A 19,969-nucleotide genomic window follows, 5' to 3' on the forward strand; every position below is an offset into this window, starting at 1 on the left:
TAAAGAGGGCTTAGATGCTTTCCTTGAATTGAAAGACATCCATGGCTACAATTACTAGGTAATGCCCAGTGATGTTGATCCAGGGATTTTATCTGATTACCATCTGGAGTCGGGAAGGGATTTTCTGCCCTTTTGGAGCTAATTGGACCATGCCTTTGAAGCAGAGCCGGATTATCCACCAGGCAACAGAGGCAGTTGCTTTGATCTAGTGAAAGGTCAGGGGCCCCGGCAGCCCCAATAAAGATTTATTGCCCCTGTTTATGTATCTCTTTATAGTCCGTTAAAAACAGTCTTCAGGAATGCTCTCTGTGATATGGACAATTAGACACATACAGACAGTGTTCTCTCCCTCCTGGTCCTTTCATTCAATGATTTAGGGCTGGTCCAGTGTCTGGTGTATTCAGATTTGTTGTTGTAAGGCAATGTAAAACACTAGGCTAGCTGATAAAAGTGCAATTAGAGGGCAGGCAAGCTGGTAAATATACACAGCATGATGCAGAGCTTCCCTGGAGGGTCTGTGGGCAAAAATCTGTCTGGTCTCTCCCCATTGTTATAATGACTGCATGTGTGGATAAGGTGTTAAACAAGTTGAAAAGTTTTTGACAGTCCCTAGACTCCAGCAGGTCTGCTTTATGACTTGTGTTAGACACTGGCAGGGACAGGAGTTCTATTACAGGAAAGTAGCCTCTGTGTGACGTGGAACTGCAATACAGATAAGTTCTTTGCTCCATCTCAGGCTATTCTCAATTTCTCTTCACTCCTCCTCTCTCTGGGCTAGTGCATGCCAAAATCGCAATAGCAATGGCTAGCAATTTGCGAGTGCGATTTTGTGAAGTGATTTTCAGAGCAATTTTTGAATGAATTGCTCAAAAAAATGCTGCATGTAGCGTCTTTGCAATTTTGAAAAAAATCAAAACGCTGCTGTGGGAACACCCTCATAGGGTAACATTAGCCAAGCGCTTTTCAAATCGTTGTCGATTTGAAAGATGCTCAGAATCACTCTTGGTGTGCACCAGCCCTCCCTCATTCACCTTTGTTTCCCTCTCCCCTAGTGCTTGCTGTAGCTTCTTGTGTCATACAGGAAAGCTAAATAAAAGTGCAATCCCGGTGAGGCAAATACCTTTTTCACTCTCTTTTTCAGCTTTTCTCTCCTCACTGTTTCTCCCTGTCTCTGCATAAGGGGTCAGGCACAGTATAAGTGCTTTTCTGAACGATTTTACCACAATTGCGATTTTCCCATGATTTAAATGTAAGTCAATTTGAGTGTTTTTTTAAAAAGCTCTTAGAAAGCTCTGATGGCTAAAAGAGCTCAGAAAATCGCTTATAGTGTGTCTGAGCCCTTAGAATTTGTTTGCTGTGGGTGAGTTGGGCGCTGGGAGCGCCAAATGACTGCTCTTCCTGCTGCCACTAAACTCCCTGGCGTCGTTAAATACTATTCCCCCTCCATGTCGTTGCAACTCTGTGGGAGGTGTAATTTGAGGTACGGTTTTTATTAGAAACCATAATCTAAAGCTGGCCATACATGCATCAATTGTTACAGGCAGATTCTTTCACTATGATCTAATCATAATGGCTTTTCCACCTAACAGTACTGAGTAGGGATTTGGCCAATAGGGTTTCATACTATAGTAAAATGACCACCAAAAAGGCATGGATGTTGGGGGGGGGGGGGGGGGTTAGGGGGGGGAAAACAGTGATGGAAGGAGGGGTACCGAAACGTCGGAAATTAGCATTAGTGTGGCAGGGATCATGGTGCCAGGAGGGAGGTCAGTAAAGATGTGTTACCTGACTGAGGGAAATTGTGGTCTGGTAAAGGAGGAGGGGATATCCGAGATGGGAGAGGGGCAGATTTGAGGGATTAGTAGAGATGGTGGTGAAGGGGAGGACATAAGTGGGAGGGAGAGGGATGAACCATTGGGGAATCAAAGTGGCCATACATCTGTTGACTATCTATACTGGAGGGTGACAGCTGTCTATATATATACTGGGGGCTGATATCTGGCTACCTATACTGGGGGAATCACTTGGCTACCTATACTGGGGGAATATCTGGCTACCTTTACTGAGGGGTTGTCTTGCTATCTATTCTGGCGGGACATCTGGCAACTACCTATAGTAGGGGGACATCCAACTACCTATACTACAGGGACATCTGGTCACCTATACTGGGGGGGCATCCTTTCAACCGGGTAGCTGAGGAAGGGGGGCCCAAATTTATTGCTCTGCTTGGTTCCCTGTGTGGTCTTAATCCAGCTCTGCTTGTAAGGGTTTTTCACCTTCCTCTGGATCAACAGGGATATGCGAGGGAGCAGGCTGGTGTTGTAATTTGTTTTCTGGTTGAACTCGATGGACGTATGTCTTTTTTCAACCCAAATAACTATGTAACTATGTAATTATGTGAGTTGTGGGTTGTTCCATTTTTTTTTCTTACATTTTCACAGTCTTTTGATTGTCCAAATATTTTTGAAACATGATGCGACCGTCAAATTTAAAATAAATATAGATTTTGAATAAAACAATAAATAATCAATGTATTGTATTTTTATTTTAAACAGCAACCAGGTTTTACAAACAAGATTGTATTTCTGCTTTTTTTATTATAATTTCTTGTTTCATTATTATTATTTTAACTGGTTCGGTTTTTACCCCTTAAACTCCCTGGCATTATTATTATTTCCAGATCTAGGTTCTAAAAGCCGCGCAATTTTTTCATAAGCTTTTAGACCCTAAAAACAAGAAGAAAAACATACCTCAGAGAGGTCTGCAGCAGCTCCTGCATGAAACTCACTGAGTCATCAGATTACCACCCTGTTCTGTGGTTTTCCATCCCGTGCTTGACTCGGGATTACCGCTAAGAAGGTTAACCACTTGAGGACCACAGGCTTAAACCCCCCTAAAGACCAGGCTATTTTTTTTACAAAATAAGCCACTGCAGCTTTAAGGCCTCGCTGCAGGGCCACACAACTCAGCACACAAGTGAATTCACCCCCCCCTCATTTTTGCCCACTAACAGAGCTCTCTGTTGGACGGGCTATGATCGCTCCCAGGATGCTTTTTTAAAACAATATTTATTTTATTTATTTTCTAAAAATTTCTTTTTTTATTTTAACATCCACCCCTCCCTCCCACCCCCCACTAGCCAAACACTGTGGCATCAGCCTATGACAGCTAATCACTCCTGAGCCTCTAGAGGGAACAGCCATGTCATACGGCTGTCCCCAGTACAGCGCTGCCAAAGATCGCAGCACTGTACAGTGTACAGTTTCCTAGCGGCGATCACCACTGGGAGCCTGATGACGGAGCGGATCTCCGTCATTCAAGCGGGGATGTGCGTGCATCGACGCATGTGATCCCCTGGAATCTCTGCCCCCAGGACTGCCTGGCAAATGGCACAGGCAGTCCTGGGGCTGCCGCCGCGTCCATGCTAATTGACGTGGAGTGGTCCAAGAGTGGATAAAGAGACACTGAAACAAAAAAAAAATATGATATAATGATTTGTATTTGTAGTACAGCTAAGAAATATAAAACATTAGGAGCAGCAATATGAGTCTAATGTTGTTTCTATTACAGGAAGAGTTAAGAAACTCCAGTTGTTATCTAAGCAAAAGAGCCATTGAGCTCCATGACTTTGAGTCGCAGAGAGCTCTGTCTTCTGAAGCTTATTATCTCAAGTGTCTGCCACTGTATTGGTTTTTTTTTTCTGCAGAGAACAGTTCACTGGCCTGCTCTTTAAAATCATTTAGAATGCTGGGTAGTGTGTAAACTGCAAATATTAGAGAATGATGCAATGTTATAAAAAAAAAACTATATAACTGAAAATAAAAATATGAGAATATTTTCTTTGCTACTAATGTTCTAGTAATTATCCGTACTACAAAACCAATTCATTATATCATAATTTTTTTTTCGCTTCAGTGTCTCTTTAACATGGACCTGAACTCTTGCACAGGACAGAAGGAAAACAGAGAGAAACGCACCCTGCATGTATTTAGAGATTTAGCCTGTCTAATTCCCCCTCATCTGTGTCAAATCTAGGATTTCTTTGGGTAATATTTTTTTTCCCCAAAACTATTTTATAGTTATTTTATGAGGAAAAATTAGACATAAATGTAGAATAGGCACATTTTTCATTTTTCACTCTTCATAATTTTCACATGACATACCCGGTTAAAATGATACCCCATATGCAATATTTTATTACTAGCTTAGCATTGTGGTGGACCGCTATCCCCACCCTGTGCGTCTGCAACAATGGGATGAGAGGGCCCTAGTGCTGTACAGATGCATCACTAGGCAACTTTCGCAATAACAATTGCATCCGATCACTACAGGTGGCAGTCATTACAAGTTTATAAACAGGTATCGGTATTGCAGGGGTTAGCAGTGGGTTTATTGGCTATGCTGGGGTAAAACTTAACTGGGGATAAAAAAATACTTTTTTATTTGTCTAACTTTATTGAATGATTGTTGCTATTTGCTAGCAGTATAGATTTGCAACAGATTCAACCATCAGATAGATTCCTGTCAGATGCCTGTCAGGTCCAATCTGATGTGTGCTACACACAAGGAACAGATTTCCAATATATTGTTGAATTAAATCTATTGAAAATCAATTGAAATGCAGTGTTGCGCCATTCGATCTAATGCAACACTTTAAGCCATCAATCTGTTGCCAGCAGCCGATCGACCTAGATTTTCCGTCTGGAGCGATCGAGCAAATAGATCGAAATCAGTTGGAAATTGATCGGTCGATCGATCATGCTTCCTGCTGCATCGATTTCTAGCTGATTCGATCAGAGCAGTCGAAACGGCTGTATATAGTTACATAGTTACATAGTTATTTTGGTTGAAAAAAGACATACGTCCATCGAGTTCAACCAGTATAAAGTACAACACCAGCCTGCTCCCTCACATATCCCTGTTGATCCAGAGGAAGGCGAAAAAACCCTTACAAGGCATGGTCCAATTAGCCCCTAAAGGGAAAAATTTCTTCCCGACTCCAGATGGCAATCAGATAAAATCCCTGGATCAACATCATTAGGCATTACCTAGCAATTGTAGCCATGGATGTCTTTCAACGCAAGGAAAGCATCTAAGCCCCCTTTAAATGCAGGTATAGAGTTTGCCATAACGACTTCCTGTGGCAATGCATTCCACATCTTAATCACTCTAACTGTAAAGAACCCTTTCCTAAATAAATGGCTAAAACGTTTTTCCTCCATGCGCAGATCATGTACTCTAGTCCTTTGAGAAGGCCTAGGGACAAAAAGCTCATCTGCCAAGGTATTATATTGCCCTCTGATGTATTTATACATGTTAATTAGATCCCCTCTAAGGCGTCTTTTCTCTAGACTAAATAAACCCAGTTTATCTAACCTTTCTCGATAAGTGAGACCTTCCATCCCACGCATCAATTTTGTTGCTCGTCTCTGCACCTGCTCTAAAACTGCAATATCTTTTTTGTAATGTGGTGCCCAGAACTGAATTCCATATTCCAGATGTGGCCTTACTAGAGAGTTAAACAGGGGCAATATTATGCTAGCATCTCGAGTTTTTATTTCCCTTTTAATGCATCCCAAAATTTTGTTAGCTTTAGCTGCAGCTGCTTGGCATTGAGTACGATTATTTAACTTGTTGTCAATGAGTACTCCTAAGTCCTTCTCCAAGTTTGATGTCCCCAACTGTATCCCATTTATTTTGTATGGTGCTAGACCATTAGTATGTCCAAAATGCATGACCTTACATTTGTCAACATTGAATTTCATCTGCCATGTATGTATGTGCCCATATAGCCATCCTATCCAGATCCTGTTGCAATATGACACTATCTTCCTGAGAGTTGATGATTCTGCACAATTTTGTATCATCTGCAAAAATAGCAACATTGCTCACTACTGCATCTACTAGGTCATTAATAAATAAATTGAAGACCACTGGACCCAGAACAGACCCCTGTGGGACCCCACTGCTAACAGTCTCCCATTTTGAGTACGCTCCATTGACCACAACTCTTTGTTTTCTGTCCATTAGCCAGTTCCCTATCCATGAACACAGACTCTTCCCCAGTCCTTGCATCCTCAACTTTTGCACCAGACTTTTGTGAGGAACAGTGTCGAAGGCCTTTGCAAAGTCCAAGTATATCACATCTACAGCATTCCCAATATCCATATTAGCAATCACTACCTCATAAAAGCTGAGCATGTTAGTCAAACAGGACCTGCCTTTAGTAAACCCATGTTGATGCTGAGAAATAAGATTATTTTCTACTATGAAGTCATGTATAGTATCTCTTAGTAACCCCTCAAATAGTTTGCATACAACTGATGTTAAACTTACAGGTCTATAATTTCCTGGATCAGATTTTTTGCACTTCTTAAATAATGGGAAAACGTGGGCTGTACGCCAATCCACTGGGACTCTGCCAGTTGCAAGAGAGTCACAAAAGATAAGATAAAGGGGTTTATCTATAACTGAACTTAATTCCCTTAGGACCCGAGGATGCATGCCATCCGGGCCAGGTGCCTTGTCTATTTTTAATTTATTTAGTCTTGCCTTCACTTCTTCCTGCGTTAAGTATTTAATATTACAGTTAGAAGATTGAGACTCTTCCGCCTCTGTAGTTTGCAACAGTGATGTTTCTTTTGTGAAGACAGAAGCAAAGAAAGCATTTTAAACTTTGAGTTGCAGCTTGCGCCAATTGGTTTAATTCAGCAGCTGATTTGGACCAGGCGATCCTCAAAAACCTCAATGTTAGATAATTGTAAAAATGTCCACAGCGCTTAAAAGATAGATATCTTTAATGATCCAAATTCATAAAACAATGATAATTGATCCTAGGCCACAAGTAAACTTATAGCACCTTCCCCACTCTGCACAAACATTCAACTCTCACACCACTCGCTCTGTCTCACTGCAGTGAGTGCGTGTAAAAATGCTGTAAAAATAGGGATCCCAGTAAAGAATCAAAAAAACCAAAGTTCCACAGGCACATGAATAAAAGGTTCAAGTTATAGGCGTCGCACTGATTCCAATGCAAGTCCCAGTCAGCCTGCCTGCCCAGCAGTAGCTGACCCAAAGTTCAATCTTCAGTCAATTTTGACAATAATGTTGCTCATACGTTACCGTTGCCCCAATACGTTGTATTGGGGCAAGATCACGGCTCCACGTTCTGCCTCAATCCGTCACCCGTTTGGCCAGTAACGTGGTTGCGGAGAGGCTAGTTGTATAGCACTGTCGGGGCTAAATTCCGGATAGATGCAAGTCCGTATGCGGAAGTGAAACGCTCCACAGCGGTGGATTAGTTTTTAGTGACGTCACTCTAACGTGCGGCGCAGGGTTGCTGACGTTTCAAGGGGTACGCCCCTCTTCCTCAGAGCTGTCCATTCGCCGCCAGTCCACCGCTTATGAGCGTCCACTCCTCCTCAGAACTCCGCCCCTTCACCATGGAGATTAACCAGCGTATTGTGACTTCCTCATTCCTCTGTTAGCACGTAGTATAACCCCTCTGCATTACACGGAGGTAGTCACTGATATTTGTTTGATACTTGACATTTTCTTAGCATTTCTCTGGCATTTTCAACGTTCCTTAGCATTTTCTCAGCATTTATATAGCCTTTTTATAGCGTTTTTCGTCAGTTAGTAGAATCTCATTCTTTGTTTAGTGCCATATTAATGGCATAATGTATAGATGAAAAACAACCTATATATTCATTTATTCCAGTCTAGTTCTCACAGGAAGACTGTTCTAATCCTCTTACTTTGTCATAAAAATTTGATTGTAACAATAATTATAAAAATATTTGTAAAAATATGTATACATATAATCCTACTAAAATCCACATGTCCACAATTCTCACATCAATCTTAAAGCACTCCTCCTCCATTTTCAACAAATGGCCTAAAAAACACATTTGATTGACATCAGCCTAAAAAAGCATACATTTCAAAGTCACAATTTAATCCTTTTGGGGTCATAGTATCCATTTTAAAAATCCATGCAGATTCTGTACGGGATAATTTTTTAATATAATCCCCTCCTCTCCATTCTCTTTCTACCTTCTCCACACCACAGAATGAGGAGCCCCGTATTTGGCAGTTATGTACCCTCTTATAATGCATAGATAGCGGATGTTTTTCATAACCTCTTGATACATTATAAAGGTGCTTCCCCATTCTTTTCTTTAATGTACGTTTTGTGCGCCCTATATACTGCTTATTGCACGGGCAACTAATCATATAAGTCAACCCCTTAGTAGAACAAGAAAAATTGCCCTTAATCGGAAATGTTTCCCCATTATGGAATGAAGTGACCTCCTGTGTCACTCTCAAACCTCCAGCTGCCTCACACATCCCACAGTCTCCACATCTTCTAAATTTTCCTCCCCTACGGTTGGACGGACGAGGGGGGTTGGGCACTGTAGGTGCTATTATTTGCCCCACATTGGTACTCCTCCTATAAATAATTCTAGGAAACTCCTCCAAATGTTCATTTAATAACAAGAGGGTAACGTATGAGCAACATTATTGTCAAAATTGACTGAAGATTGAACTTTGGGTCAGCTACTGCTGGGCAGGCAGGCTGACTGGGACTTGCATTGGAATCAGTGCGACGTCTATAACTTGAACCTTTTATTCATGTGCCTGTGGAACTTTGGTTTTTTTGATTCTTTACTGGGATCCCTATTTTTACAGCATTTTTACACGCACTCACTGCAGTGAGACAGAGCGAGTGGTGTGAGAGTTGAATGTTTGTGCAGAGTGGGGAAGGTGCTATAAGTTTACTTGTGGCCTAGGATCAATTATCATTGTTTTATGAATTTGGATCATTAAAGATATCTATCTTTTAAGCGCTGTGGACATTTTTACAATTATCTAACATTGAGGTTTTTGAGGATCGCCTGGTCCAAATCAGCTGCTGAATTAAACCAATTGGCGCAAGCTGCAACTCAAAGTTTAAAGTTTTTACTATTTCCTCAAGTAGTGCAACTTTGCAGCCAAATGGAAGGATCCATAGCCATTAGTGCAAATCTATGGCAATACAGGCGTGATAGATACTCACGACTGGAACAATTTTTTGCACAGGATTCACTTACTATTCAAAACAGTGGCTTTGAAGCAGAAACTATCAAGTACCAATGCAGATCTTTAGAGAAATTACTCATGGCAGAAACAAGAAACCTTTGGGAAATTCACACACTTGATCAATATATTCAGAATGACAAATGTCCGGTCGGTTTGGCCCTATACAGAAATTTATCTTTAGATTTGCAATATGGTGATAATCAGAGAGAATGGGACAAGATGTTTCATGGTTTCTCTATGCAGGTTTTGGGGTTCCTATCGGAAGTGCGCAGGATTCAATTACTGGAATCCGGGGAGGCCATTAGGAAAGCCTATACAGATCTAGAACAATATCAGGAATCTGAAGTATATAAGACCATGGAAACTAATATCCAAGTGAGGTTAACATTGTTGGAGGAGGATATCATTAAGAGGAAAACTAAGAAATTTCAACGAGATGGGATGATGAGTGAGAGGGTGGAAGAATCCAACCCCTTGGAGGATATTGTTGAAATAGCTACGATTAAGGATGGGGAGGGGGTCACTGGAGGGGTGACAGAGCAACCAGCCAATACCGCCCTCGGGTTGCCATCCAGGGTGGATGTAATTGAAAACAACAATCCGCCAGGTTTGACAACTGTGGGCGCAGCTGTGAGTTTTGGATCCTCTCAGGTGGATCCGGAGGTGCAGCTCGACTTGGCCTGTGATTTGGTGAGGTCGCAGACCGAGATGGACGTGAATATTTTAGGAGTTCCATCTGGGTCTGTACCCCGCCTGCAGGCCATGGGAACTGAGCCCTTGGAAGTTCAGGCAGTTCAGAGGGAGAAGTTGTCCCTAGAAAACCGCTCCAAACAAGAGAGGGAGGTACTAGATGTAATACAGAATCCCCCGAGAGATAAACATCTAGAGGGGGCTATTCCAAAAGTAAGCAGTACAAATACAATCAAATTACAAAACAAATATTCAGCACTATCAGTGGGAACTCTTCCAAATAAGACAACGAGCCCAAAAACTCCGAAAACACGTAAATCCAAACCCCAATTTCTGGACTATAGGACTACTTTAATGTTGGGTTCCCCCAATCAAGAGAAAAGTGGAATATTAGGATTAAAAGAAAACCATCGAGAAGCTCACTAGGAGGCAGCAGTAAAAACAGAGAAAAACAGAAATTGAGTGATAAAGAGGGAAAAAATCAGACCACTATGCTGCCTTTTTTAGGGAAGGGCAAAAGAAACAGAAACACGTTAGAGGGCGGAGAGGAGGGAAGCACTCCAAAAAAAATCAAAAGAGTAATATCCTCTAAACTTTCTCCTACAATAGACCCTGTATCAATGGGGATTTACAATTTAAGTAATAGGGTTCTTACAGAGCCGGAAATCACTATATTAGGTAAGGGTTTGAAGTTTGCCCCCTCATCGAAGGTCAACAAGTTCAGTACTTTTATTGACATAAAAAGGTATATGAGGAAATTATGCCTAAAGAAACATTTTATGAAACAAGTTAAAGGTGCTGAGAGCACCAATAATGAATCGCATTTCTGCCATTCAAATCTAAAACCACAATCGTGTTTTTTTCCCAGCCATGAATATAGCAAAGCTATGACGACTTTCGAAACAATGGTTGTAAGAGACCTCAAAAGAATAAACACTAAGGATAGAATACAGGATAATCTAACTAACACAGAGAGAAGGGCTATGAGATTATTGAGAGAAGATGATTCCATAGTAATACGACCTGCAGACAAAGGGGGTGGGGTGGTCATTCAGGGGTTGGAAGATTATATGACAGAGGCCGAGAGGCAACTCGCAGACAAAGGTACTTATAAGTCCCTGAAAGGGGATCCAACTAATCAATACAAGAGAGAATTAAAGAATCTATTAGACAGGGGGAAGGAGGTGGGGATACTAAACAGAAAAGAATATGAGTTTTTAATGAACGATAACCCCAGAATACCAATATACTACCATCTCCCCAAGGTGCATAAACAATTGATAAACCCTCCAGGCCGCCCGATTATATCGGGCATAGGTTCTCTGACTGCCAATCTTTCGAAATATGTAGATGGTTTTTTACAAAAACAGGTAGTGTTAACCCCGGCCTATCTGAAAGATACGGGCCACTTTTTAAGGGAGTTGGCGAAGGTCGAATGGATTAGAGGTGACATATTATGCACTCTGGACGTGAGTTCTTTATACACGGTCATAGAGCATGATATGGGCATATTGGCAACAGAATATTTTCTTCGGAGAGATGAAAGGCTGAAAGATGAACAAGTGAGATTTATACTAGAAAGTATGATGTTTATTCTTAAACATAATTACTTTTACTTTGATGGCGCATTTTATCTTCAACGCACTGGAACAGCCATGGGTACGAGGTTCGCGCCGGCGTTTGCTAATTTGTACATGGCCCACTGGGAGGCGTATACCCTTGACCGGTGGGCTGTGTGCTCTGGCGCGGGCCTCGTATTCTGGCGACGTTTTATTGATGATGTAATTTTTATTTGGAGGGGTGGAGCCCCATCTTTGGAGATTTTTCTAAAGGAGATTGGGATTAACACGTATAATCTTAGATTTACTGTTGAACATAGCAAATCATCGGTCAATTTTTTGGATCTTACCGTTTTTATAGAAGCAGATTTGCTCCATACGCGAACTTTTTTTAAGCCAGTGGACTGTAATAGTTTCATTAATATTGACAGTTGTCACCTATCTAGGTGGCTTACAAATGTACCTAAAGGTCAATTTTTCCGTCTTAAACGCAACTGTTCCAGGCCAGAAGATTTTATGCAGGAAACAGGTGTCTTAAGTGAACGTTTCAGGGAAAAGGGGTATGATGATAATCTGTTAGAAACAGCTTTAAAAGAAACTGATACGATGAACAGAGAGGTACTCTTGACAGGAAAGAGGGGCCCAGTCACCGGATTGGATCTTTGCCCAGCCCTCCTTATGGATTACTGTGAACAGGCCGGGAAGGTCAAGAAAATCATTAATAAATATTGGGGAATACTAAAAGAGGATGAGTTATTAAATGAACATTTGGAGGAGTTTCCTAGAATTATTTATAGGAGGAGTACCAATGTGGGGCAAATAATAGCACCTACAGTGCCCAACCCCCCTTGTCCGTCCAACCGTAGGAGAGGAAAATTTAGAAGATGTGGAGACTGTTGGATGTGTGAGGCAGCTGGAGGTTTGAGAGTGACACAGGAGGTCACTTCATTCCATAATGGGGAAACATTTCCGATTAAGGGCAATTTTTCTTGTTCTACTAAGGGGTTGATTTATATGATTAGTTGCCCGTGCAATAAGCAGTATATAGGGCGCACAAAACGTACATTAAAGAAAAGAATGGGGGAGCACCTTTATAATGTATCAAGAGGTTATGAAAAACATCCGCTATCTATGCATTATAAGAGGGTACATAACTGCCAAATACGGGGCTCCTCATTCTGTGGTGTGGAGAAGGTAGAAAGAGAATGGAGAGGAGGGGATTATATTAAAAAATTATCCCGTACAGAATCTGCATGGATTTTTAAAATGGATACTATGACCCCAAAAGGATTAAATTGTGACTTTGAAATGTATGCTTTTTTAGGCTGATGTCAATCAAATGTGTTTTTTAGGCCATTTGTTGAAAATGGAGGAGGAGTGCTTTAAGATTGATGTGAGAATTGTGGACATGTGGATTTTAGTAGGATTATATGTATACATATTTTTACAAATATTTTTATAATTATTGTTACAATCAAATTTTTATGACAAAGTAAGAGGATTAGAACAGTCTTCCTGTGAGAACTAGACTGGAATAAATGAATATATAGGTTGTTTTTCATCTATACATTATGCCATTAATATGGCACTAAACAAAGAATGAGATTCTACTAACTGACGAAAAACGCTATAAAAAGGCTATATAAATGCTGAGAAAATGCTAAGGAACGTTAAAAATGCCAGAGAAATGCTAAGAAAATGTCAAGTATCAAACAAATATCAGTGACTACCTCCGTGTAATGCAGAGGGGTTATACTACGTGCTAACAGAGGAATGAGGAAGTCACAATACGCTGGTTAATCTTCATGGTGAAGGGGCGGAGTTCTGAGGAGGAGTGGACACTCATAAGCAGTGGACTGGCGGCGAATGGACAGCTCTGAGGAAGAGGGGCGTACCCCTTGAAACGTCAGCAACCCTGCGCCGCACGTTAGAGTGACGTCACTAAAAACTAATCCACCGCTGTGGAGCGTTTCACTTCCGCATACGGACTTGCATCTATCCGGAATTTAGCCCCGACAGTGCTATACAACTAGCCTCTCCGCAACCACGTTACTGGCCAAACGGGTGACGGATTGAGGCAGAACGTGGAGCCGTGATCTTGCCCCAATACAGGAGGGTAACGTATGAGCAACATTATTGTCAAAATTGACTGAAGATTGAACTTTGGGTCAGCTACTGCTGGGCAGGCAGGCTGACTGGGACTTGCATTGGAATCAGTGCGACGCCTATAACTTGAACCTTTTATTCATGTGCCTGTGGAACTTTGGTTTTTTTGATTCTTTACTGGGATCCCTATTTTTACAGCATTTTTACACGCACTCACTGCAGTGAGACAGAGCGAGTGGTGTGAGAGTTGAATGTTTGTGCAGAGTGGGGAAGGTGCTATAAGTTTACTTGTGGCCTAGGATCAATTATCATTGTTTTATGAATTTGGATCATTAAAGATATCTATCTTTTAAGCGCTGTGGACATTTTTACAAAGAAAGCATTTAATAACTCTGCCTTACCAAAGACAGATATGTGGTTGATATCTGTCATTGATATCAATGACAGATATCAACCAGTGTATGGGCCCCTTTAGTCTGATACTATCTTATACTGTTACAAAGAAGTTAGAAATCTCTTGTTCCCAAGTGGAGACCACTAAACTTTGTATTATGCTATAACATAAAGTTACAGAACAAAAACTAGAAAATGGAAATACTTGTGATTGTTTTTGCAAACTGTTACCTTACAACCTCCACAAGACATGCTCATAAAACAGAAAGTTAGTAAGTGAAACTCAGGTGAAAATAAACTGATGCAATAAAGAATTGTATCCATCTTGATACTTCTAAAAATGACTTAGATATCCCATAGTTTTATGTTATGTTTAAAAACAAAATAGACTTTTTGTTTGTCTTAGCTCAAGTAAACAGTATGTCCCTTACTCTGAGTTCTAAAATATATGAACTACAGTATTAATATTTTAATCTATTTACTATTAATGATAATCAATGCAAGTGGAGGAGCACTCTCAAAATAAGGAGAAATATTTTGTGTTCCTCAGCCTTGGATCCCAGTATCCTAAGGGTCCATATATCGTTCAGCAAGAAAGGCTGGCACCACAACAAAAATAGTAAAAGTAAAAATAGCTCTTTATTAATCCATCATTAAAATGACAGCATTGTCAATAAAAATTAGGCTCCCAGAGCCTAATTTTTATTGACAATGCTGTCATTTTAATGATTGCTTAATAAAGAGCTATTTTTACTTTTACTACTTTTGTTGTGGTGCCAGCCTTTCTTGCTAATCTATTTACTACTGTCAGAAGCTCAGTTCTCTGCCAGGAAAGGTGTAATTTCTTATCAAGGAAGGAGGCCATAGTCAGACTTGGCCTGACTGGAGAAAAACTAGCTGTTGCAGAGCTGAATGTTAACTCTTTCAGGCAGAGAAAAAAGAAAAGCAACACAGCATATTTATTTGTGTGCTGTATATACACGTCAATCTCATTATGTCACATGTCACTTAAAGGACAACCGAGGTGACATGTGACATGAAGAGATAGAAATGTCTATGTACAGTGCCAAGCACACAAATAACTATGTTGTGTTCCTTTTTTTCTTTCTCTGCCTGAAAGAGTTAAAAATCAAGTATGCAAGTGACAGTTTCTGTCCGGGTCAGGACCAGGTCAGACTGGGTCAGACTATAACATAACCCTCACTGATAAGTAATTACAGCTATAAAATACTTTCTTGTCAGTAAATGGCTTCTGAGAGCAGAACAGAGATAAAAAGGGTCAATAATTCATAGATTTGAGCTCAGGCATACTTCAATGAAGGTGTCATTGAGCAGAGACAATGAAACAGTAAAAACTTAAAAACTAGATTTAAATTTAGAATAAAACAGTGGGATATCTAAAAAGTCATTTTTAGGAGAAAGACAAGACAGGTACAATTGTTTTTCTCATCAGCTTATTTTCACCTCAGATGTTCTTTAAGCTCCCCTTTAAATATGTTTGCGTATTATGACAAACAACACCACTTTTCACTTTTTCCACTCAATATAATGCATTTCCTGCTTCTCACACCTCATTTTTTTCATATATCAACCAATCGCTGACAAGCAAAATAGTAGCTAATAATATGACATATACCAGTAGTAATGAGTCATTATAAAATGTGAAAGTTGTTCATTGAATTACAAGAAAATGGAGACGCTCCCTTTACCAAATTAAATCCTTCAAATAAAATAAAAATAATCATTTAAAATTAAATCAGTAATGGTTCAACTTTGAAACTAAATCAACTTTTTGAAGAATTGTATTTATTAATAAGTAACAATGACATTGTTGAAATAGTAGACTTCAACCCAGTTAAAGCATAGTACTGCCTACAGTCCTAGTAGTGCTATACTACTGATGATGGGAGCTACGAGTCAGGCAAAAACGGCACTGGAAATTTGGGTGCACCAGGCGCCGCCATAGGCCATAATGGGAATTACGGCTATAGTGGTGCTCAGTCAGTAATTTGGGCGCCGTCAAGAGAAGGAGCCCAAATTACAATAAAAACTGTATAATTCAGCAATAGCTGGCAGCTGAATTACGTCTTACCCCACAGTCCATGGCAGCCTGGAGGGGGAATAGTAAATAACGCCGCCGGGACTTTTGCAGGATCAGGGTGAGCCGTTTTTCGGCTTAATCCTGCGCCCAAATTTCCCAGCGCCTTAATTACAGGTACACAGGAGCTGAAGCTTTCTACAGTCACTGATGAATTTTATCTTTCAAATCATGTTTATTTCATTTGGATTAATTAATTTGTGTTTTTCTTCACTGGTTTGAATTGCCATAGATTGACTGACTTGCCACTGACTGACGAACTGACCGTTTCTCCTTCTCACTGGCATAAACAGTGCTTAAATTGCTCATTATATGGTGGAACATGTTATTCCAGGGTATTTTAGTAGCTTATTATCTGAAGGTTTTTAGTTTACCTTTCATTGTAAATGTTTTGGGCGGAATAAAAAAAGTCCATTAACCAGTATATAGTTTAATAAAATACGGCAGTATTACAAATATCTCATTATTTTATATATAAGACACATACCGATTTCTGAGAATCCTCGCCATGGATCTACTTCTACATTTGCTTTAACTTCTGGCTTAACAGGCAGAACAGGCTTAACCGGCACGGGAGCTGGAACTAGAAGCAAAAAACAAAATTCAGTTATTTAGATGACTGTAGTAATTATGGTATTACTGGATAGCTAGCTAATGAGGTACAGGTCAACTTTGGAGTTAGGCCATTTTAACTAACCATTCTAAATAATGGAAGCACATGATTTGGTGACACAATGCCCTCAGCTACTCATGGGTAGATCATTGCATGATCACTGAGCAGTCTAAAGGTTCATGAAGAATAACTAGCATTTGAATACTGTAGCTTAACACAAAATGTGCATGACCTATTTAATAACCACAAGAAAGTACTCTCAGTTTTCAATATTTTGATGTTGTGGTTGGGAAAAAGAAGTAATATTGTATTAGAGTATTTTTAAAGAGGAACTCCAGTGAAAATAATGTAATAAAAAAACTGCTTCATTTTTACAATAATTATGTATAAATGATTTAGGCAGTGATTGCCCATTGTAAAATCTTTTAAATCCCTGATTTACATTCTGACATTTATTACATGGTGACATTTTTACTGTTGGCTTTTTTGGCAGTTGGAAACAGCTGTAAACAGCTATTTCCCACAACGCAGCAAGGTTTACAGACAGGAAACTGCCAAGATTACGTACTCAGAATTTCTTTGTGGGAGGGGTTTCACCACAATATCAGCCATACAGCACCCCCTGATGGTCTGTTTGTGAAAAGGAATAGATTTGTCATGTAAAAGGGGGTATCGGCTACTGATTGAGAAAAAGTTAAATTCTTGGTCGGAGTTTCTCTTTAAGTATGTTGTAATTAGGAAACTATTAAAACCTTAGTTCGGCCTCTAAATATAGTGTACTGAACTCCTTTACGACCGCATCATGCCGATTGGCGTGAACGCAGCAGTTCCCCCAGGACTGTGTAAAGCATATTGGCGTCAAGTCTTTGGAGCGTGTTTTGCTGGAGCTTCACTCCGTCATCAGTCTCCAAGTGGCGATCGCCTCTAGGAGACTGTTAGACGGTGAAACCGCCATCTATTGACACTGTATCTACTGTATCTATGCCATCTAATTACACTGCGATCTACAACAGCTCTGTACTAGGGACAGCTGTATCACTCTGCTGTTCCCTCTGGAGGCTCAGGAGCAATCGTCTCTCATAGGGCTCGATTCACAAAGCGGTGCTAACTCAGTTAGAGCCTTTAGGCGTGATAACCATTGTACCACGCTGGTGAAAAGCCAGTTTAGGCTTGATAAGTTTAGGTGTAATAAGTTTAGGCATGATAAGTTTAGGTGTGATAAATTTAGATAAGTTTAGATTGCGCGCAAAGTACCGCACGCAAATCAGCGCCATTAAACTCTATGCGAAGTGCACCAGACTTTGCTAGAGCAATACTTTTGATCAGCTTTGCACTGCGGTGCTAACCCAGTTGGTGCTTAAACTCATCACGCCTAAACTTATCATGCCTAAACTTATCACACCTAAACTGAGTTTAGGCGTGATAAGGGGCTTTTCACCAGAGTGCTAACTGTTAGCACTGCTTTGTGAATCAAGCCTATAGGCTGATGCCTATGACAGCCGATCACTGTCATTGGCTGGCGGGGGTAGGGAGGGAGGGCTGGGGAAAAAATAAATAAAAAAATAGTAAATTTTATAATAATTAAAAAAAAAGGATAATTAAATTAATTTATAAAAAAAAAACACTGCCTGCAGCAGTGATCAGAGCCCACCAACAGAAATCTCTGTTGGTGGGCAGAAAAAGGGGGGGGGATTCATTTGTGTGCACAAATCTGTGGCTCTGCAGCAAGCCATTAAAGCTGCAGAGCCCTAATTTGCAAAAAACAAAAACAAAAAATAGCCTGGTCACTGCACTGGGAGGGTGGGGTTAAAGCCTGTGGTCCTTAATTGGTTAATGGTAAGTTTGCATAAAGTAACATTGTACATTGCATGCGCATACTTTTTGCAATAAATATATTGGTAGCAAATCAGGAATAAAATTGGAACACCACGCACCTGTACATTGCAGCTATGGTGGCTCACGATGTAATCCCTACCACAGTCATATGTCCAATTGTAGTTTATTTTTTAGGGAGTAGACAATTCACTTATCTGTATATTTTTTGGATATGGGAGGAACCCGGAGTGCCAGGAGGAAACCCATGTTCATACAAGGGAAGAACATACAAACTCCTGGCAGACAGTGCCCTGGCTGGGATTTGAACCAGGTCCAATGCTGAAAAGCGAGAATGCTATCCGCTACCCACCATGCTGGCAGCTTTGACAAGATTTGTAAGCTGGTGCTTTGTTAGGGGCATAAATCTCGGCAGCGGTAATTATACAGACTTAAGCATCATTATAGAGTGTGAAGCTGTTTTTATTCTTTTTTTTATATTAACCAAGCAATTAAAAAATATATATTCTAAGTGATGTATAAGGCATAATCATATAGCAGATGCTGCCACCTTCTGAAAATAACAGTTATTTTTAATGCACTGATACTTCATAACAAAAAATAATAAGAAGTGCATGTCAGAAGGTGGAATTTGAGCATAATAATGAAGATGCATGCAAAGCTCAGGGGGCATTGTGGGCCAAGTTGTGTGGAAGCTTCATGTTTATTTAAAGTGGTGTATACTTGTATTACAAATTAAATATTAGTTGGTAGATAACGCAAACCATGATGCTAAAATTCCCCAACATCTGGAGAGGTTTGATGAAGCCAAATTTAGACTAATTTATGCAAACTGCGCCCACTGCAATAAATGTTTCTCCACAGCAACTAGTCCACTTTTGAGTCTTCGCTATCAAATATTCCACAGTGGAGCACGAGTGAATGCACTTTATGGCACTGGGAGTGTTTATGGTGGCATAAATATCCGACAGTAATGCACTATGTTTAGGTTTCTTTGACTCTGCAGGTGCAAAGCAATAGAAGAGGAGCGCTGTCATACTAACATTTATAAGCCAAATTTAGTTTCAAAGTTTTTTATTGAGAAGAAATTCAGTGAAAACTTACAGCTTTTTGTAAAAGTCCCTTAACAAAGGGCGTAAATTCAATCAATCAGTATAACATACAAACACAAAAAAATAAACATAAACCGAATAAGCAGGTAATTCTATTGATCTAATTTATTGTCAACTGTGCAGGTGGGGACAGCCCCTAGAATGAGAGGGCGCAGGACCTCAAGCCCAGGGAAGTCGTGGCCGCGAGCCAGGGTTGCCAAGTTCTTGTGAAAGACAGAGTTGTGTTGTTGACTATTGCCAACAGTCTTTCTGAGATAAGAATATTCATTATTATGGCATCTGCCTGATCAAAAGATAGAGTGGGTTTAAGCCATTGACGTGCTATATGTAAGCGGGCTGCCTTGGCAACATGTTGGGCAAGTCTGTGATGAGGATATTTCCACCTCTGGGGCTTATGTCCTAGCAGAAGCTGAAAAGGGTCAGGAGCTATTTCTGTCTCAAGGGCCGTGCCTATAGCTGAGGCTACTTTGGCCCAATATTTTTT

The 19,969-nt window shown here is 40.4% G+C and overlaps 1 protein-coding gene across 5 annotated transcripts in view; it reads right to left on the minus strand.

The window, feature by feature from the left end:
• The window catches only part of VIT (vitrin), a 437,052-nt gene that overhangs the window by 54,371 nt on the left and 362,712 nt on the right, over nt 1–19,969 (minus strand). For all 5 annotated transcript variants that reach the window (XM_068231965.1, XM_068231964.1, XM_068231966.1 and 2 more), the window contains one exon: nt 16,415–16,510. In XM_068231965.1, the coding sequence (XP_068088066.1) occupies nt 16,415–16,510 (96 nt within the window). The remainder of the gene's footprint in view (nt 1–16,414; nt 16,511–19,969) is intronic.

This window comes from Hyperolius riggenbachi, chromosome 4 (assembly GCF_040937935.1).
Source record: "Hyperolius riggenbachi isolate aHypRig1 chromosome 4, aHypRig1.pri, whole genome shotgun sequence".
Classification (NCBI taxonomy): Eukaryota; Metazoa; Chordata; class Amphibia; order Anura; family Hyperoliidae; genus Hyperolius; species Hyperolius riggenbachi.